The sequence below is a fragment of the Chelon labrosus genome, assembly GCF_963514085.1.
Source record: "Chelon labrosus genome assembly, chromosome: 12".
Lineage (NCBI taxonomy): Eukaryota > Metazoa > Chordata > Actinopteri > Mugiliformes > Mugilidae > Chelon > Chelon labrosus.
Window position 1 is genome coordinate 9,723,524 of NC_140345.1, and position 21,531 is coordinate 9,745,054.

General features: G+C 43.0%; 1 protein-coding gene across 1 annotated transcript in view; it reads right to left on the reverse strand.

Moving 5' to 3' along the window:
- The window catches only part of myh14 (myosin, heavy chain 14, non-muscle), a 28,435-nt gene extending 7,113 nt beyond the window's left edge, over positions 1-21,322 (reverse strand). The window contains exons 1-33 of the mRNA XM_084556847.1: positions 21,195-21,322; positions 18,253-18,433; positions 16,844-17,050; positions 15,686-15,842; positions 14,611-14,638; positions 13,646-13,757; positions 12,259-12,270; positions 11,076-11,168; positions 10,926-10,989; positions 10,485-10,583; positions 10,230-10,373; positions 9,647-9,861; positions 9,408-9,560; positions 9,001-9,174; positions 8,595-8,768; positions 8,366-8,480; positions 6,619-6,824; positions 6,405-6,526; positions 6,159-6,228; positions 5,906-6,066; positions 5,125-5,233; positions 4,654-4,785; positions 4,339-4,545; positions 4,037-4,174; positions 3,750-3,873; positions 3,170-3,341; positions 1,810-2,022; positions 1,506-1,650; positions 1,212-1,418; positions 987-1,091; positions 677-829; positions 284-532; positions 68-181 (exon numbers count right to left, since the gene is read on the reverse strand). Coding sequence (XP_084412973.1) covers positions 68-181; positions 284-532; positions 677-829; positions 987-1,091; positions 1,212-1,418; positions 1,506-1,650; positions 1,810-2,022; positions 3,170-3,341; positions 3,750-3,873; positions 4,037-4,174; positions 4,339-4,545; positions 4,654-4,785; positions 5,125-5,233; positions 5,906-6,066; positions 6,159-6,228; positions 6,405-6,526; positions 6,619-6,824; positions 8,366-8,480; positions 8,595-8,768; positions 9,001-9,174; positions 9,408-9,560; positions 9,647-9,861; positions 10,230-10,373; positions 10,485-10,583; positions 10,926-10,989; positions 11,076-11,168; positions 12,259-12,270; positions 13,646-13,757; positions 14,611-14,638; positions 15,686-15,842; positions 16,844-17,050; positions 18,253-18,420 — 4,542 coding nt within the window. The 5' untranslated portion in view covers positions 18,421-18,433; positions 21,195-21,322. The remainder of the gene's footprint in view (positions 1-67; positions 182-283; positions 533-676; positions 830-986; positions 1,092-1,211; positions 1,419-1,505; positions 1,651-1,809; positions 2,023-3,169; positions 3,342-3,749; positions 3,874-4,036; positions 4,175-4,338; positions 4,546-4,653; positions 4,786-5,124; positions 5,234-5,905; positions 6,067-6,158; positions 6,229-6,404; positions 6,527-6,618; positions 6,825-8,365; positions 8,481-8,594; positions 8,769-9,000; positions 9,175-9,407; positions 9,561-9,646; positions 9,862-10,229; positions 10,374-10,484; positions 10,584-10,925; positions 10,990-11,075; positions 11,169-12,258; positions 12,271-13,645; positions 13,758-14,610; positions 14,639-15,685; positions 15,843-16,843; positions 17,051-18,252; positions 18,434-21,194) is intronic.
- Positions 21,323-21,531: the final 209 nt, after the last annotated feature.

Sequence of the window (21,531 nt, forward strand, 5' to 3'; positions counted from 1 at the left end):
AAAACAAAAGATTAAGCCCCACAATCACTGAAACTGCATACAAACACGTGAGTAATGAAGGCCTTACCTGCAGGGATCGTGACAGAGCCAGATATCTTGTTTCCTTCTCTCGGCTGTCTGCTTCAGCTCTGTCCCTCTCTTCTGCCAGCCGAGCACTCACCGCCTTCTCCTCTGCCAGACACTGAAGAAGACAAAGTTGCGGTTACGGGGGAAACATTTCAAGAATATTAACACTTCAGTTTTTACATCCTGTAAATTTGATGTGGTTTGGTGTGTTTCTAACCTGGTCAAACTTCTTTTGCCTCTTCTCCAAGGCCGTGCAGTTCTGCCTTTCTCTCTGCAGGGCCAGTGTCATGTCCTCTATCTCTTCCCTCAGACGCTCCCTCTGCCTCTCCACTCTGTCCTTCTCCTCCTCCTTCTGTCGCTCTCTTTGTATGGCACTGTCCAACTCTCTCTGGAGCTTCCTGCGTGTCTCTTCTCCGGCTTCCACTGCCGTGTTCACCTCCTCTGACTGCTTACGGAGCTCTGCCAGCTGTGGAAGTGGAGCAATGGCAAGGCTTGTAAATGCTGAAAAAGTATTTTTAACATTTGTATGCACCTTCTGTAACCTTTAATGTTAACTGATATCAAAATGAGATGAAGCAGTGTTGAATAGTCAAACACTATCAAGATTTACCTGCTGGGTGTGAGTTTGGATCTGCCGGCTCAGCTCTTTGGCTCGTTCCTCCTCCTCTTCCAGTCTTTCCATTAAACCATTCTTCTCCTCCTCTAGAACACGCACCCTTGAGCTCAGAGCCATCTTCTGGCGGGTTTCATCCTGCAGCAGTTCCTAAAAGAGAGGAAAAGACAAAGGCCCGGTGGCAGACAGTGCATGTGTGGGTGTGTGTCATTCAAGACTGGAGCAATTTATTTTCATTTCCTACAAGAAGAGAATTTTTGTCCCGATTTTACAGACACTATTGCTATGCTCTCAAGGTATGTGTTACCTTGGTGTCGTTCAGCTGGCTGTCCAGGCTGCTGACCTCCTTAGACAGCCGCAGAGATTTGGTATCAGAGGAGGATAAATTGCCGGATAGAGACTCAATCTCACACTGAAAGAGACAGGCAGGTTATACAGGTAAATACACCAATAGATTTGTTAAGTCTGAAACATAAAGCACCTATTTGAACAAAAATTGGAAACTAAATTTAGGGTTTAGTTCTCATTGTACCTGTAGCTTGTGAATTCGCTCCTCTCTATCCTCCCTCTCTCTGTCAGCCTGAGCCAGACGGGCGCTGAGTTCCTGCAGCTGACTCTCGGCCCTCTTACGTCCTCTCTCGCTCTCTGTCCGGCCCGCTTGCAGGCTCTTGAGCTCAGAGGACAAATTCTGTCTTTCTTCCTCCAGCCCCAACTTGGCCTTCTCCATGGACTGACGTGCCTGGAAGAGAATATGGATTACACATACTGAGGGATGGCCCACGTTTAAACATGCATTTGTTTTTGAATGTGTGCCGGTTTCTCATACTCTCTTGCTGTTGTCTAACTGTTCCTGGAGATTGTCTATGGCCGCGCTGTGTTTGATTCTGAGGTCTGAGAGCTGGGACTCGTGGCGGCGAGTTTCCTCTTCAAGACATCGCTGTAGGTCATTTAATTCTGCCTCCCGGCGAGACCTGTGTCAACATAAGAGGTGAATCAAATTATTCATTAATCATTACCTCAAATTTTTACCTTCTTATCTTTTATACCTTGATCGGACAACAAAAACACAGAATATTAATTTTTCCATTTCAAAGCTTGAATTTAGAACAATGTTTATCCCTATCATTTACCTTAGCTCCTGCTGTGCAGCTGTGGTATCCAGAGTGTCCTCTAGCTCAGTTCTCAAAGCCTCCAACTCCTCACCCAGGTCTCGTCTCTGTTTCTCTGCTCTTTCCCTCATCCCTCGTTCGTTCTCTACTTCCTCCTTCAGCTCAGACACTTGGGACAAAGCCTCCCTCAGTGCCCTCTGAGCTTCTGCACGACGGGCACCTTCTTCCTCCAACCTGGCGGAGGGAAAAAGAAGGATAGGTGTATGAGAAAAAGAAGTCATCCATCAAACTCCAAAAATCCATCAAACTCCTTTATATGTGTCTAATACACTTGCTAGTGCATTAGGTACTAGGGTTTAATCCCGGGAAACGGGATTCCTGGGAAATCAGATCAAGACTATTTCCCGATTCCCGGGAAAGGTTATGACGGGAAACGGGAAATATATATTTATTTTTTGTTACACGTGCGCTTCTATTGTTGTCTTACGTTAATGTTGAATTCAGTGCAGCAGTAGGCTATAGCCTAGAAATCCACGCACCCTAGCGGCAGCAAATGTCATTTGCAGCAGTAGCCTAGGCTACCAACCTCCTAATGATGTCTGCAGCCAGCTTTGTTAGGCCGTAAGGTGAACCCTGTTATCGTTTCATCCCGCTCCACAGTCTGGCATCTACACAATCTTTAGTTCATAAAACATAACGAGTCATGCTAAGCTACCCAAAAAAAGTTCGTCGCAAAAATTCCAGTCGATTGCCGATGCGTCTATGTTTTATGCAGAACTAGTTTCTTCAGAGCGTAATAAGATCTTGGTCGCGAGTGGTGGCACGGTTGGTCACGTGATCGTTCTACACCAATACGGTAGCTGCTTTTTGGCAGATAGGCTGTCACGCACGCAGCTCACTTGATCACGCAGCAGAATTGATCATTGCAAACTTTGTTGATATGGACGTAAACTGTGTTTCTTGCCCTAATAATGTTACAAATAATATAAAACATGCTGGGAACGCATATTTGAATGATATCGATACATTACTTGGGCAAAAACAACAACAACAAAAAACAGCTATTTCCCGGGATTCCCGGGAAATGGGTCGTCTTTTCCCGGGATCTGATTCATCTAATTTTCGGGAAAAATATTAAACCCTATTAGGTACACACGTGAGAAATGACTGAATTCTAATACAAAGAATGAAGGTTCAGAATGATAATACAATTACATTACCATATTTCTTGCATTATTTCAATAAAACAATTAACATTATAAGAGTCACGAAGGTTGGATTTAGTGTTATATTATATAGTGCTGGATTGTTATGTTCGAATGCATTAGTTGTAACTGGTGTGCCTAATGTTTTGCCAAGTTTACTTCCTCATGTATCTCACCTGCCCTGCAGGGTGGTGATTTCTTTCTCCTTTTGAGCCAGACTGCCTCTCAGCTCAGCGGCCAGCATGCCCAAGTCTGACAGCTGCTCCTGGGCCTCTACCGTCTCACTCTCCATCCTCCTCTTCCACTTCTCCTGTTCTAAGCGACCCTGCTCCTCACGCTTCAGACGCTCTGCACACAGTGAGGGAGCAAGTACAGGTATCAGATCACATGGCATAAACACTGAAAGTTGTATATTAAGGATACCAAGAGCCACCAATTGGTGTGTTTCAGTCCAGTTTTGTGTTCGTTGTTTAAGTCCTGCATCACCCAATCCACCCACCAGATGTCCTCAGACTTCCATTCTGCTCCCAGTCACCAGAGTGTCTGTCATGCCGATCTCAAACTGTTCCCCTGTTTATATACACCTGCTCTCCACATCAGCCAGATTTGATCTTAGCTTTGTTTTTTGCCTCTTTACTTGCCTATCTCTGCCTTGCTCCTTGTGAAATGACATTTCTTACTTATAGAATAAACTTCACACCTGAACTTCTGTGGACAGACATACATAAAATGTAGTTAAAGTCAAAGTATACTCACCCTCTAGGTCAGCGATGACAGCCTCCTGTTTGTTCTTGAGTTTGTTAAGACTTTTTGTCTTCTCCTCTTCTTCAGTGAGCTGGTCAGTCACCTCACTCAGACGCTCTTCAAAGTGTTTCTTCTCCTGCTCAGAGAAAACAACCATCATGTGTAAAATGTGAACATAATCATGTACATATGATGTGAATACATAAAAACACAAACAATTAAACAAATAATAGTATATTGTGACATTCATTATGTAACTGGTACATGTACATTATTCAAAGTTTTAACATGATACCCACCTTGGTGAGTCGTTCTCTCTGTTCCACTGCAGTTAGTAGGTCTGTCTCCAGACTCTTCACTTTGGTCTCCAAGGAAACCTTCTCCAGTAGGAGGCGCTGTCTGGCACTTTCCTCCTCCTCTAACTGCTCCTCCAGGTCCTGACAAAATCAGACAAGGCAATTTAAGTGACCTGTCGGGACAGGGACTGACTGGTGCAAGAGTGAACAAGATTAGGCTAATAATGTAGATTCAGTCTCGCTTTAATTTCACATTACAAACTTTATCTACAGTTCTGACACATAAAACTGTATATCCTCCTAACCTGTATATTCTGCTGCAGTTTCTTCTTCTCAGTGGTCAACTGCACACCCCTCTCCTCCTCTTCCTCTAATCGAGTTTCCATTTCGCCCAGCACTTCCTCCAGCTCCTGTTTCCGACTGGCCAACCTGGCCCTCATCTCCTCCGCCTCCGCAAACAGCTCTGCTTCTGCCTGCAGCTGGTCAGCCAGCACTGCCTTTTCCTCCATCAGCTAGAACGTGACACGGAGAGAGGCAGGAGGAGTGATGAGGGAGGAACTGATTCACAGTGAGAGAGCTTTCAACATAGGTGGAATAGAGGTGGACAGGAAGCAACCTACCTGAGCGTGCTTTCTGTCTAGCTCTGAGAAGTCCTGCTCCACTCGGGTGAGTTTGTCCTTGGCCTTCTGGATCTCAGCTTCCCTGACCTGGATCTCCTCATCCTGCCGGGTCACCTGCAGCAAGGGCTTCACCTGGATGTCACAGAACAAATACCAAGGGTTAATGTGAAATCCAAGAAATGTGATTTTATGAATCAGCCTGATATTTTTTTGTTCACTTTTTATGGATTTAAAGTCATTGTATGATTTTTTTTAATAAACCCTTTCAACTGGCAACCCAATTATATATTACATACCTTTGCTTTAGTTATGAATTTAGTTTGAAATGAACCATCTACTAATATGTTTTCTAAATATCTTTACAGTCACATACCAGCAAAACAGAGTAACATAAAATCTCCCCGTTGTGCCCACTAAATGTTGTCTGCATTGAAAGTTAGCTATGATGCAGTGTAGTTGTGTGCACAGTACCTTAGTGAACAGTCGCCACCACTGCCAGTTTCTAAGTTTGAGATAAGCTGCACAGTTCCTCTGCATCACCCTCAGAGCACTCAGCTGCTGTTGCTTCTTAAAAAAGGCTCTGAAAGGTGATAAAACAATAATGCATCAGTTAAAATACATGTCCACATGAAGGTAACCGCTAACCGCATCCGACAGTGAGTGATTAATGAAGAGCTTGCCATTATAGGTCGGGGTTTTGGTTTACAAAACTCATTTTGTTGAGTTGTGCTTCACAGCATATTTCACTAATATCTAGTTTGCTAAGAAGTGTTGGGGTATTACTAGCACTAAGTATCACCAGATATTTTATTGCCATGGAAAAAATTACATCACATAAAACCATTCTCCTGTGTCTTAAATGTTCTCAGCAAATGAATTCGTCTTGCCTGATGGTAGATTAACCAAATGAATGAATGAATATTAAATTTTTAACTCAAATTAATTTGCTTCCAATTTGGATATATTACCTTAATTGATTAAGTCATTTGCAAGGTTTGCCAAAAACCTTTCAATGCTCTTGCAATTCCTGAGTCACTGATAGGGGCTGACAAAAGATTAAATATTAATGCTCCTTTCAGAGTGAAATATAAAACTGCCTGCCTCTCTTCACAGAGAAACCCCACCTATACTATGTGTTTGCCCTCCTCCGTCCAATTTCACTTCAGTTAGAAAAAGACTCTAAGTGAAGAATAAAGCTGTACACCACGCCTATAACTCTCTGCTAAGGTTGACTTTAAAGCATTAGTCTTACTTGCGTGCAAGATAGCCTCTGGATGCACTCTGGAAGCGAATTATGGTATCTGTGATCTTCAGATCGCGCTCTTCTTCCAGGTGGGCCAGGACTCCAGCTCTGAAAAAGACCTTACTCTGACCCACCCTGAACAGGTTGTGATCCAGCTCCAAAGCACTGATCTGCACAAGAACAGTTAGCATCAGTTAGACAATACAACAGTTGAAAGACTGTGTAATATACTCTACTTTATAGCAACAGAAAGTTTGCTTACCATGAGTTCTGATGCCTGCTTGCCATCCATGAAGGAGCGAGGAATAGCATTAGGAGTTAGGATCTCATATCTGAAAGAGAAATGTGATTTTATATGTGTGTGTTTGACTTAGAGATACGAGGCTGAGGATCTGTCAAAAGGATCATTAGCAGGTGCTGGAGAACGTGCTTAAGGGAGCATGAAGTGTGTCTGTATGTAAATGTGAGAAAGACACAGGACACAACACTATAAAAAACACACACGCACCTCTGTCTGAACTCCTGGAATGGGATACGGTTGGGGAATCCTTGTCTGCAGATTCGGATGCCCTCCAAAACACCATTACACCTCAGCTGGTCCAAAACCAGGTGGGGCGATAGCTTACCGGCCTGAGGAAAAGAAAGGAAGCAAAAGAATCTTTTAAAAAAAGTCCTTCACTTTATTTGAGCCTTCTTCCACTCCCTTTCTCCTCCTGTCTCACCCTCTTCTCATGGTTGGGGATAATGCAGCGGAGGAAGTTTGGGTTGGTGTTCCTCAGTGTGGCCATCAGCTTGGTGAGAGACTCTTTATAGAGTTGACCTACAGTCCTAAACATTCCTTTCTTCGTCTTTAGTCCTCCCGCTCCAAATGGGAGCGGCCCGCTGCTTTCTCCTGTTGACACCTGGTCCAGACCTATGATCCTGTCCACTGGATGAGAACACAGATCTCAGTTTCAACACAATTATCAGTAAGGTGGAGTAGAAGAGTGATTTGGCATTTTATGTTTGACTGAATATCAAATTAATGCCGTCACATATTGATTTCACACCTGCTTTCACATCTGCTATCAAACCTCTGGACAAAGAGTGATACCAGATGGATTTTCAGCTCCACTGGTTTCAAAGCTGATACCAATAACACACTTGCACTTGTCTAAACACAATGAAAGTGCCTTGTAGATGAAGCCTTTTAGCTTAGCCCGTTAGCTTTGGACATGTCAAGACTGGCATGAGCGCTGGTTTGCCTGAAAAAGCCGCGATGATTTATTTTGTTCTCGATCTAGTAATTGTTTACAGTAGAAATAGTAGAAGTACAATTTTCATGCTGTAAATGAGAGAACCAAGGACAGAAGGACCAAGATGTAACAATCACTATTTAAATGGGGTTTATGGGCCAAAGCAGGTGTGGTCTAAATATTTTCAGCAGGAAATTTTACATTAATTTCTTACTTACTTATTGTTACTCTTCAATAATGATGTGAAATTGCCGGTTCCATAAACAGCCACATGTCTAGAGCTCATTCAGGATCACATTTCCCACAAGATTGGTTTTATATGTGTAGTTTTTCTCACTTCTCATAGCAGAGAAAATGCAGATATAACAACACCACTTTAAATTTAGGTCCAACTGTTGCTCTGGCATTGAATTAGCCTTAATAAGGTTGTTACGTGATCATGAATGTGGCTTTTGTGACTAACTGAGGGCATGCTGCTACTTTGACACTGTCCAATTTCTACAAAGTGAAAGAGAATGACTTCTGTATGAATGGAAAAAGCGTCATCACACAATCACAGCACTGTGCACTAAAAGCCAAAACTTGATGAAAGAGCAATTAGAGAGCAACAGAGCACACTGACAAAAAAAACTATGACACTACAGCACAAACTATAACAGAAATGGCACAAAAGGGGCACATCAAATCAAACACTGTGCAGCCAGAAGAAACAACAGAGTAACATGAGCAGGGGGGGGAGAGTGAGGAATGCAAATGTGAGGAGATAAAAACCTACTGTCGGAGCCATTAGCCTGTAGTGTGGCATAGGAGTCAAAGAAGTACACACGAGGAAGAGTTTGAATATCTGATGCAGGAAGCAGGAGAATACGGGCCGCAAGATCAGAGGAAAGGAAGAAGGAGCCCATATGAGCATAGAATTAGTGCAGAGGGAAGAGAAGAGGAAAATGGGAAAAGAGCCAGCAAAACAGGAGAAGACAACAAGGAGTAAGAAGAGAGTGAGACAGTAGAAAGATAGAAAGAACAGCATGACAGAGAAGGAGAACAGAGAGTAAAGTTAATACATGTAGCACCAGAAAAAAGCTTTAGAATTCATATATGACATATTGAGCATATGAGGATACTTTTTTGCAAGTTTCCAGAGACGTATATTCATTTACTGTACACCAACGATATCGGTAGGTGAAAGGCTTTATGCATGTAGCAGTAAATGAATGTGTGAACTAATCAGTCTCACCTTCCTTCCAAAGCTCTGAGACAAAATGATCAGACGACTGGTGGAGAAGGGAGGCTACGTTGTCGTTTAGAGGATCCATGTTCTTCACTAACCAGTCATCTGCCTTATAGTTCACCTGAGGATGAGAAATAGAAAGTGAGATGCAACTTTACCGAAGACAGTCAACGTTTGTAGTGTTTATTGTTCATATGAATGGGGAAGACGGAAGAAGGGAAAAAGTAACAGGTACCTTTCCAGCATAGTGAATGATGGAGAAGTCGGCTTCCACGCGTGGCTGCTTTGGTTTGAAGAATTTTGGATGTGTGCCTTGCTCAGCAGACAGCTTCTCCACAAATGAGCGGTCTGTAGCCCGAGGGAACCAGCACTCCTCATCCAGCAGGGCCAAAACACCGGGTGGGTGGGCCTGACAAGAAAAACAGCAAAAAAATATATATCAAAATAATATAGGGAGAGTATTTCTCAATACATTGTGTTTCTTGCTTATGTTACTTCATCGTTGCGTGTAGTTGAGTGAGATGCACTGAACCTCCACAACGTGAACTTAATCTAACAATCATACTGTTTTCCAACTATCCCCAGACATAGCAAATAAAGTACATATCATTTGACAGGTAATAATGTGTTATGGTATGTACCGGTCTCTCGATGAGGTCAATGCAAGGCTGTAAATCCAGGCCGAAGTCAATGAAGTTCCACTCAATGCCCTCCCGCTGATACTCCTCCTGCTCCAGAATGAACATGGTGTGGTTGAAGAGTTGCTGCAGCTTCTCGTTGGTGTAGTTGATGCACAGCTGCTCAAAGGAGTTTAGCTGCAGAGGAGGAAATTCAGGAAAGCAAAGAATGAGTCATTCATGTAAGGTAATCTTTGGATATATACGAAACCTAAATGTAGGTTGTAATCTGTCCACAAAAAATGACAAAAAAGGCTCATTCACGTTTGAAATGTCCCTTATTACATTCTTTACATTCTTTACTCCCTCATAGACATTTCGGAAGAAATGATGACTTACTCTAGACAAACAAACCACCATCATGAACGCACCTGGAAAATCTCAAATCCTGCAATATCAAGGATCCCTATGAAGGAAGCTCCTTGTCTCTGCCTGCGGTCCAGAGCTCTGTTGATCCTGTGGACCAGCCATCTGAACAGACGCTCATATGTCGCCTTCGCCAAGGCCTCTACGGCAAAGTCAGCCTAAAAGGAAAGAAGAGAGGTATACAAACTTAGGTTCACTCCACAGGAACCAATCTCCGTTTGTGGGTATGAGTATAGATTCTTACTTGTTCTTTAGTCTGGGCCTTCTGCACATACTCTCGACCCACTTTGATCCTCGGTGTGAGGATGGCCCGGGTAAACTCCAGCACGTTGATGCCCAGCAGATGGCACAGTTTCTGAGCAGCTGTGTTATCGGGCATGGATGCCTGATCATGGTTCTTCTCCTTCATGAAGGATATATTCCCAAACTGGAGCACAGAAGAGATCACCTTCAGCATGGCTGAGGAGAGGTAAGACAGGGAGAGAGAAAGTGATTTATTGACCAAAAAATGAACTACTTTTTTTCCCCATTTCTCTCTTCATTCATCGCCGACCCAGGGACGCCACACTTCAGTTTAGCTCTGGATTTGTTTGGGGGAGCTGTGCAGTGGTGGTTAGAAGTGCAGGGTCCCAGGTTCGCCTACCCCCGTGTCCATGGCTGCAGTGCCTTGAGCAAGCATGTAACCCCTAACCCTTGGGCGCGGTCTGCTTAGAAGATGCAACCCACTGCTCCAACTGTACACACTACTGTGTGAACGAATGGATAGGTCGAACAGCAGGAACATCATTTCAATACAGTATAAATTATTATTATTATCATTATCTTACAGAGTAACTCCTCAGGGTTGAAGCCCATTATAGCCATGGAGTCCATCGTCTGAGTGAAGTTTTCTGAATCGCTCTGACCCGGAACAGGGATGGAACCTCCACTGAGAAAGCGATACTCATCAGCTGTTCCAAGAAGCAAGTCCGCTAGGGAAGGTGAAACAGAGAGATGTACGAAGGACATGAATTACAGAACATTTACTACACTACCTGTAGTACTGCCTTGTTTTCTAATCACACTTTTGCCCTTTTACTTACCTCTAGTTTCATCTGAAGCTCCACATAACAGCTGGTAAAATATGTGGAAGGTTCTCTCATCCTTGGCCTGACGGGTGGCCCTGGACTTTTCAAGGAGGTCTGAATTTATATGGTCATGGATATGTACGACCAAAAACAGCATTCTCATTGTGAAAGTGACTAAATGAATCAGCCGACTTGGTTTACTATAAGTAACTTTGCTGTTTTAAAACAGTACATATATATTAGTATATACAGTACGTATAATTTAAAAAAGTAAAAAGTAATTTTACAAATGGCATACCAACTAGTGTGTAGTTAAATAGAAATCAGGTTTCAGGAAGCACCATAATTGCCAATCAGATGACAATACATTTCAGTAAAACCATCTTTTCACAGGACTCTGCTGACTTGCTTGGAGAATAAGTGTGCATGGATCTTTTGAGATATATAAAAAGATACAGGTCTCAATGTTGGCACCGACAATGTATCCCGCCACGTCAAAATTGATGCGGATAAATTTACCCTGAAACAGAAGGTGAATTGGTTTGTTTCAGTCCATTTATAGAATACGTTTTTAAACTGATGACACTGATGAATGTAGTCTCTTACGAATCTAGAGGAGTTGTCGTTTTTGACGGTCTTTGCGTTGCCGAAGGCCTCCAGAATGGGGTTGGCCTGCAGCAGCTGTCTCTCCAGCTCACCCTGAGAGACACAGGAGACATCCGATCAGCTTCACAACACTAAGGAAATATGACTTCAACTAAAGGACTTCCATAGGACCTGTCTACTAAAATGCATCACTTATTCCTGCTGTTTGTGATAACTACTGAACTGTTATATAAAGCAAAAAAAATAAATAAATGCATGACTCATCCTTGAACAGCAAACTGATGCATTTTAGGGCCCAAAATAGCATCCACAACACACAGACAATTCCCAGACCCAGGAACAAACGATTCTCAACGTAAATAAGAGTAATGAGCTCTTGTTGGTTAAGCAATCAGTAATAATGGAATCAATTACGCTGCATATTTTACTATTTTTTGTATTTGTTTAATATAGCCAACTAACAAGAGTCAGTTGAGAACCAAAGTCAGCACAGAGCAGCATGAGAAGCAGCAGCTTGGCTTCATAAGCTACATATTGGCTGCTTCTAGCTGGGTGCAATGCATTACTGCAGTTGTCGCATTGCCAATGCAGCAGCTGTTGATGCAGCAGCAGCAGCCAGCGATGGGCATCAAAGGAGCTAACTACAGGAGATGGTTATACTGTAAAAACTGTCGAGGAGTGCCAGCCAGTCAACACTGAAGACATACGCACACAGTGAAAGGTCAGCACTTTTATAGTGACTAAACACACACAGACACGTTAACACAGCCATATATTTAGTATGCACAAATCACTTGCTACGCACATGACTGGCTACAGCAACACACACACCTACATCTGCACTACTTTAACTGTAAACACATGTACTGTACAGTTCATTATGAGAAACATCTCTACATGTTACAAGCCTCACAGTTCTACAAATAAAGGTGGATTTTATAAGTCACTGGGTATGGGAAACCAGCCCGTAATCCAATGGGCTATAGCTAGAAGAATAGAATAACATGTGCCAAAACTAGAGACCCAGAAATCCAGTTGTTATTCAGATAAAAGTCAGAAAGAAGTACTACGAACATATGTCATGATTCTCATTATCAAAAAATCATTTCAGTTCTAGCAAATATTCTACAAGTAAGAAAATCAATTCTAAACCCCAGGTTTTCTAAATGTGTGTCATACTCACATATTGTAAACTCTGGCGATTTGTGGGGAAAATGAAGTTTTAGGAGGGAGGAGATTGAATGGATGGATGAACATGGATGGATGGGATAAACAAACAAAAAAAAGAGACAAATAAGACAACAATCACAACAACAAACAAAGGAATGCAAACAGGCAAAATCAAATATACAGTACAGAGGCTGACAGTTAATGAGGAACATCAGTAGTGACAGTTCAAAGGTTACTCTTTTGAGTTAGTCAGGGGTTCATTAAGCAGAAAATAGAATAGGACAGGGCAAAAAGCAAAGGGAGGGACAGGACAGCAAGACAGAGGCAACTCACCCGGTTCACCATAGTACTGCCTCTTGTTAAAGACCTAGAGCCATCCATCTGAACAAGCAGGCAGGAGAGGAGGATAACACAGAAAGAGGAGAATGAGGAGAGACAAGCGCAAGGAGGAAGGAAAGTAGGAAGTACTGATGAGAGATATAACATCAGTCAGTATGCATACATCAATAAATAGGTAAGTGATTGTGTTAAATTGCGGTCGCATTAAGGAAGAAGCAAGTGGAGTTTAGAAAGCGGCAGATTTGAACTAATTAAAGGTAATCGATGAAGTTCTTGACACTATAGAGCAGTTTTTAACGAGTGAACTACTAATAATGGTTTCACACTATTCCACTAATTCTTGCCACCGGTAGGGGCTATGCACCAAGAAACACAGCAATGCAGAAGCACAGGCAGAGAAGCAGAAGAAGACAGTGTGCTTGTGAACATGACTCTAAACAATGCATAGCTCAGAATACAGTTGTATAAGGAAGGAAATAAATGTGATACAGTTGTTAAATGATACACACAATGCATTCTGGTGAGTAATACTGAATGTAAACATAACTTTTGATTGTTTAACACCACAGTGATCCTTTATACCATCACAAAAAACTCAACACAATACAAAATGTTTCATAGTTACTGAGCAGTTTGTTTTTATTTTGGACAGGGACATGTTAGCCCTCCTTCCCATTTTACTTCTAGTCTTCATGCTAAGCTAGGCTAAGCTTTCTTTACATAAATACCAGTGGGCAACATTTTGCAAGTAAAACATACAGCATTGTGTCTGTACACTGGTCAGTAAAAAATCCTTTATATATATATATATATATATGAACACAAAAATCTCAGACGGACAGGAGTGATCAAGTAGACAAGAAGTAAGAATAATACAATTCTGAACCATTCATACTTAAATTTCTTCACCTCTTTGACTCATCTTTAATCTGTTTCCCTCTGCGCTCCATCTTTCCTGTTATTGCCCTCCATTTTTATTGTTGATTATGTTCATAGCAGCACCTGCTTTTCCTCGAATGCTGTTTTTCTAGCTGCTCTTCTTTTACTATACTGTAACTCACCTGCACTTCCTTGTTCCTCCCCAGAGTGCCACCCTTATGGGACGAGGCAACGTGAGCCAAATACTGGATGACTTTCTTTGTGTTCTCTGTTTTCCCAGCTCCAGACTCGCCTCTGGAAAACACATATATATAAGGAACACGAAGGTATACAATAAATACCATCCTTGGCCTATATGGTCTGTCTCAAACATATGGTCTTAATTATGAATGGTCTATACACTTTTAAAGAGAGAGAACACACAGGAACAAGTGGTCAAGCACACATTCATCGCAACAATAAATACAGATCCCATGTGGTGCATTCAAAGCCACAGGTTTAAACAGAAAGCAGGTGTGGAGGATATAGCCTGTGTCAGTATTGTTGCTTCTGGAGAAGAATGAAGGAGAGAAAAGCAAAAATAGCAGCCGTGAAAGATCTAAAAGAAGCCTCGCTCCAAATACACTTAAGAGACTGGTTTGGGATGAACCAAAAGTAGGATCCTTGACAATGACAGGAAGAGTCTGGCAGGAAGACATGGATAACGGGGAGACGGACGGCAGGCCCAGAGGCTGACAACCAGGTAGACAAATGATGAGCGTAGACAGACAGGAGGCTGCATTACAGACTGTTTTTTCTCCTAACTATTTTTTGTTAAAGATGACCTATATCAAATACTTGTGTCAGGTCAGCTCTGTCTTGGACCTCTAAGTGTAAGTTTATGGTGAAACAACAAACAGTGTATCGCACACAAGAATTGTATCATTAGCTGTACAGAAATGACTGATACAATTTTAGACAATGTGAATTTGCATTACATCTTACACATACGGAAACGGCCCAACAAAAACTGAAACAGACACCGAGCAAATATGCACATTCCATCGCACACTGACAAACACCGTCAGTGTGAAAACAGAAACGCTTCTCGCATTTGCAAAGCATTCACACGCACAGACACAGTGGCATCCTGATGTAGGCTACTCACGTGCAAAGGATGGCCTGATCTTCTCTGTCTGTGAAGGAGAAAAACATGACAGGACATTATGTATATCAGTTTCACAATGTATGAAAAAACTGAAAGGACTGACAGACAGACAGATAGATAGAGACAGATAGATAGACAGACAGACAGACAGACAGACAGACAGACAGACAGACAGACAGATAGATAGATAGATAGATAGAGAGACAGATAGATAGATAGATAGATAGATAGATAGATAGATAGATAGATAGAGAGAGACAGATAGATAGATAGATAGATAGATAGATAGATGTGTTGGGTAATACACATGACATGATAACTCAGATGGTTAAAAACTCTAACTGGACTCTTACTCTACACCTCACTCATTAACTAATTGGTACTATAGAGAGAAGTCGCTCAACAGCTTAACTGGTCTCTCTAGGCACCCAAAGCACACAACACTGGCAGTCAATAGGTGGACATTGTTTGCAACATTGCTTGGATTTGCTTTTCAGATTCCCACGCATTCACTCTGGAAGAATTCATACTGGTCGTACAGGTTCAATCACTGTGGCAACACACCTACAACCTACCTTGAGGGAAGTGGGGGTGGCAACTACTAGTAAAGGCGTAGAGCCTCAGCTGTCCTTCCCTATTATCTCAGGTAGACACCCTGAGGCTGAGACATTGCTCAATCCACCCTTAACTGCTTTTAAAGGGTTGCTGGGAATTCACTGTGTCATTTCATTAACGCAACATAAAAAGGTAGGGCATAAAAAAAATGTCAGTAACGAATTGTTATTACATGTATAATGCGTGGTTCACCACGCCAAATACAAGCTTATATCACTCAAATCAACGGTCATGCAAGGAGTGCCGCGCTTGTAAATCTCAGTTGTGAAAACTACAGTCTTGCATACTTGCTTTTACTTTTAAGGTTTTTGATAACAGTGACAGAATATGCCACACCTTCAAAGAGCATTCACGGTGCGGCTCAGCGATCAAAGATCACAGAGGAGATCCAGTACTACGTTCCAGCCCAGCTGAATCGATATGCATACAGGTTCAGAGTTAGTCAGATAGGGCTGAGTACCTTGCAGCATGCTGCGATATGCGGCCTCTGATATGGCGTAGATGTGTGGGGGCATCTCATGGCGCTTTTTGCCCCGATACATCTCCACAATGGACTCTGTGTAGATTGGCAGGTTCTTGTAAGGGTTCACCACCACACAGAAAAGCCCTGAATATGTCTGGAAAAACACACAGGACACAGATTTACACTGATGCACATTTACAGTACAGGGAGCCTTTTATTCAGGAAACCAGTCCCAGCAGAATACGACTGTTTCTAAAAGGCAGGATGTACACATGATGACATGTAAAAAATGTATAATTCAAAAATGCACTTAAAATAATCTTCTAGATTGTCATCTTTCTGCATTTTTACTTGTATCGCGTAATTTATGCCAGAGTCTGAGAGACTGTCAATGGGTGTGAGTGGCTTGAATACTCCTGTTTGACAAATGCAGCAGAATGATCTCATTAATCAGTTGCTTTAGTAGAAAATAAAGAAATGGACCAACAGTAGAGTCAAGCAGTTGATGGACGTCTGTCGTTTACATGACTCAACAAATTTATTTAGACTATGACAAGAGGATTAACTTGAAAAAGTTGAGCTAAGTCAAATTATTTTTTTACAGCGCCCACAAACACCATAAATGTTGTCATGGTGCATTTCAGCTGTAGTGAAAGTCATCAAGACAAACACCACAGTCTTATCTCTTATTGTGATACGCCTCTCTGAGCTATTCCAACAATCTGTCTGTATTACTCACTGTCCATCCCTTAACCCTTCCACTCAGCTACTTCCTCCATTATTCGTCCCATTAAAAGAAAGTTCAACAGTTAATTTAATTTGCATTATTCTAACTTAAGTGCACAAGCTGACTGAGTATGTCATATATTATCTGGCTTACATCACTAATCCTAGCTATGTGTGTTCTTTGCACTTTTGCCCCCCACCCGCCCCTTTTTCTGCAACAGAAACTGGAGATGTCCACACCGCCGCCAACAACTTTGTAAACTGACTCCTCACCCTTCTTACCAACATATCAGTTACACAGGAGATGCCACAGCACTCGTTCGAAACACATGTATATACATAACATCATTCCTCTGGTTCATGCATGTACCGGCGTGAGACACATCTTCACATTTTCTGCTATGAGCTCTCTTTGTTTTGTGCACTCACATAGATCAAGCCAGAGTAGTATCTCTCTCTCAGGTTGTGCAGCACAGAGGCTTCGTTGAGGCAGGTGAGGTCGGCCATGTCCTCCACTTTGCTGAAGCGCGGGGGGTTCATCCGCTGCACCTCCTCTCTGGACAGAGTCAGCCGCCGCTGGCTGTCTGTCAGCTCCACCTCCACCTCATCGCCACGCTCTTCCCGAATGCTGGCCGACTGAGTGTAGAGATAAACGGAGATAAAATAATGAACTTTTGCATTTAAGAGACGTTATACTGTGGACTCAGATTCTCTCTGAGGAGTTAGTTATTAATTAAATGAAAGATAAAAGTAACTGTCTAAAAATGAAACAGACTAAATTTGGAAATCGCAATAAAGTACCAGCCTCAAGTTTGTTTTGAATGAATGCACCTATAAAATATTAAATATAAAACACTAAAAACTCTAATCTTGCCCTTGGACTCTGCAGTACACCAACTGACCTACATTTAAAATGAATCAAACACTGCAAATATATACAAAATATTTGAGATCATCTCTGCCTGTGCACTTCAGGATATGAGTGTCATTGTTTTTGACAGCAGACAAGAATAGCCGGTGACAAAAAACGAGCAGAGAGGACCTCTTTTGTCACGCTGGCGGTCCTGTGCTTGCTGGACAGGAAGTAGCGAGCTCAGGCCGTGACCATGTCACAGGACCCTGCTCTGTTACACTTTCTTCTCTCTCCTACTTGACATGCACAACACGCAAAATATATGTGTGTCTGCATGAGCACGTGGGTGTATATTAGTCACACACTGAAATACATGCTCAGAATATGGAAGTAGATGATGACGTGCACGTCTGCGTGTGTGTGGTGTGCGCGTGTTTGTTCAAGAGTCCCATTCTCAGATCATGAGTGTAAAATGAAGTCAGTGTCTCTGCAACGGCCTCTTTAACATTAGGAGGCTGAAGGAGCGTATTGTTCTATTCATAGAGCTCTTTATGAAACCAGTCCAGCACAGAGAGGGAGACTCAGAGATAGGACATCGAATTCATATCACATCCTACAACGTGCACACGCATAACTTGTAATGAACATTAGACGAGTATTAAAACAAGGTGGAACAAATTAATGTTATGACGGGGGTCTTGTGATGAAAAAGGATGAAGAAGAGGACAGAAAATAGGACACTATCATAGGGATAAATACTTGATAAAGTGTAACAGTGCACAAAGACACACACACCCTTTTTGTTTTGTCCCACCTATTTGACACACCTTCAACCGAGGGCACACACTTGAGGCTAATAATTCACAGGAGGATCAATACTCAGACAGAAGAGTGCAGCAATGTGGAGATGTTGTAAAATAATTACATTTAGGCCTGAAAGTTGTGTCAGTGTGTTTTAAGTTCTTCACTTTACTTGACAACCTACCTCGAAGCCATGCTTCTCTGACGGCACCCACACCAGCCTCTTAGCGGCCCAGTCGGCCTGGCTGGCGGCGGAGAACACAGCAGAGCCGGTGGTGGGAGAACCTGGCCCCGCGCCCGATGTCAGGAAGCGGGTGACATCGTTGGCACCGCCCCCCGTTGGCCTGGACATGGTACTACTGGCACTGGGTGAGGGGAGAGACAGACAAGAATACGAGGGAGACTTTAATAGTGAGCACGCTTTGAGACATTTCTTGCCACTTGGCCCGCTGGGCGCCAACACTGATGTGATTCCGTGTCAAGACATCACACGCACTTCATGTACTCATCTACACATATAAGAGAAGTGGTAGCATGCAAGCAGCATGCAGGCCGTATCCAGCTGAGAATGGGCCAAGGATGGCCTAATTGAAAGACGCAGCAAATCAAGGAGAAGACAGGAATGGAAGAAAGACAGGACGATTTCTGGGTGGAGGGGGTGGAGAGATGGAGGAACAGCGAGACACATCAATCGACTGAGTAAACTGACATGACAGAGGAGGGGGAGGGATGTGAGGAGAGAGGAAAAACGGTGGGATAGCAGTGAGACGAGAGGATCTAAACTAAAGGAATATATATAGTTTACTGAAGGAAAAGGAGGCATCCTTCTACTACCGAGTAAAACCTCCTCTCAGATCAGACATTCTGTGTGATGCTTCTACGTTAACTAAGAAATACTGTGTAGCAGTGACTCTGCCAGAAGAGTTGGTGGTAAGAGAAAAAATATCTTGTGACTACACAACTTGAGGCCAGAGGGAATGACACCGTTTCAGATGAAGTAGCTGTTACTGCTTCTAGGACAGGTCACGGTGGATTATATGACAGCAATAAACCATTCAATAATCAATTACAATATGAAACTTTAACTTCAACTATAGCTTTGTGAATATGAGTACCTCATGTCGTCTGTTGGTCTTCTGTGACAGTAGAGTGAATATGTCAGACAAAAGAAGACATTCTGTCAAGATACCAAGTGTTGATATAAAAATAAATGTGTAAGACTATTCTGATTATCAAAGTTATTCTTCTTCCATGAGGGAATGAGCAGACACAATATGCTCTAAAGGTAACACAAAGAATGCAAGACGCTTGAGTCTGTCATCTTTGATCAGACAGGTCAACCACTGTGGGGACATGTATGGTGAGTGTCATAGCTGTCAGGCAGATCCATGCAGGTATGCCATCAGGCCTGATCCTGCTATGCGTCTCGGCCTCTTTCCGCTCTGTCTGTTCACCTGTCTCCAAACCTGCCGTTACCATACCTGTTACCCTAATACAGCGCTGGGTGTGGAGTAGACATGTTGACAAAGGAATGGCCGCCACCCAGTCAGTCATCACGGAAAATATGTAATCCCTAAGCATCATAAAACAGATGTGCTTTCTGTCATTAAAGCCTGGTGTTAATCTAGATATGTTGGTAGATCAAAATGAAAATAATTTCCAAATCTCAACGTGTCTCAACAAGCTTACTTGTTGCATAAATCTTGCACAAATCACCATGAACGTGTCACAAATGTACAGTTTTGACCGGGAATCGTCTCAAACAGCCAGGCAGAGTAGTTTTTGACAAAAAACGGCTCCGCCTTGAGTGAACAGTGTATTTATCTAGGACTATTTTCAGCAAATTCTTTCTGTGCAAGAGTGAGCCTTAGCACTTTAGCAAGACAGGTTATGTAGGTTCTGTGAATAAAGTGTGACGACCACGTTTGCGGCAAAGAAGAATAATGTCACTCACACTATCAGCTCTGGATCACCTACCCATGAAAAGTCAATGCTGGGAGGATTTGTTGACAAGAATATGGAACATTTCAAGCCTTGTCCTCTATAGAGGAAACATGTTGTGGCATAGCAATGAAACAAAACTACTGATGACATTACAGTTCCAAGATGGGATAAAGCCTGAGACGTAACTGGTTTCCATAGCCAGCCTCCTAAATCAGCTTTATCAGTGATCATAGAGGAGCATATCGACTGTATGGCTGCAGTGAATGATGCTGCGTCCCGTCAATGCCAGTGGTTCCCCTAAAGCACACACACACACACACACTGAGACCTCAGGTTGTCGCAGTACAGCCTGGACTAAACCAGCAAACTCGTCCTGCAGCAGCTGGAGTTGCCAAAAAACGTTTTCTGCTCTCCCCCATAGCAACACCCTGAACTCCTAAGCGCACAGGTAATACCTTCAGAGTCAGAAGAGAGGCCATACACTGCGGGGGTCCTCTCCTGCTTGCCTGTGTCTGTCTATGTGTGTAATTAATGTGTGAGTGCCTGCGTGAGATTGTGTGTTAAACGGGTGGGGGAGCTGGAAACGCCTTTTTTCCTCAGCTTTGATGCGAGGTGGCAGTGCACCGAGGAGGATACTGTGGCATCTGCGCAGTGGGCAAAGGTGACATTATCAAGCCGCTGGCTGTAATGATTCCAGCTGCAGAGGTGTACAGCTGCGGTGTGACCCCCTGAATTAACCTGCATGTTTAAACTGACTGAGACAACCACACCTAGAACAGAAGACACCAACAATCACAAGGCCCCCCCCCCCCCCCCCCGCCTTTAATTCACTCTGAACACATGCCAGCGACAAAAAGCAGCCAATCTATCATATTATTATGACTATTTTTAGTAGTAGTGTAGGCCCATCGCTTATAATTATATGGATCCAAATCGTTTTTTATAATTAGACTGTCTTCCTTGGCCAGACTTCAGGTCATTTCGATGTAAGCCTGTCCTCGAAGGCACACAAAGATCAAACCAACACGAACGCCTCCAGCTCCGCTAATGTTTCATATTTTAAGCCACCGCATTTGGACGAACCAGGCGAGGTTAGCCAGCTCCACTGAAATATGATACGTTCAGGATATTACACTGGCTATTTACGAGTTGGATTAGAGTAAAGGCAATTAAATGTCTCACCTTCAGGTTCCGCTCTGAGTTGTGGATAAGGCTGTGGTGTGAGGAGGACCGGGATGAGGCTGTTTCTCGGGTATTTTCCTGCCTGATAGGTGTGTAGCCTACCGCATATGCGGCTTTTATCATTGCATTGCTGTCTCAGTGGAGCCGCACACACTTCTCGCTGAGAATAAACTAGACAGAGAGCACTGAGGGCAAGGCGGCGGCTTCAGCGGCGGAGAGGGGCTTCCTGGTCGGAAACCAACCAGGTTCGAGGAGACGGGTTTTAGCCAGGCCTCACGGGTAGACGACTCCAATCAAAGTCTAAAACCGAGCCGCGGGCCCGCCTCATGAATGCGAC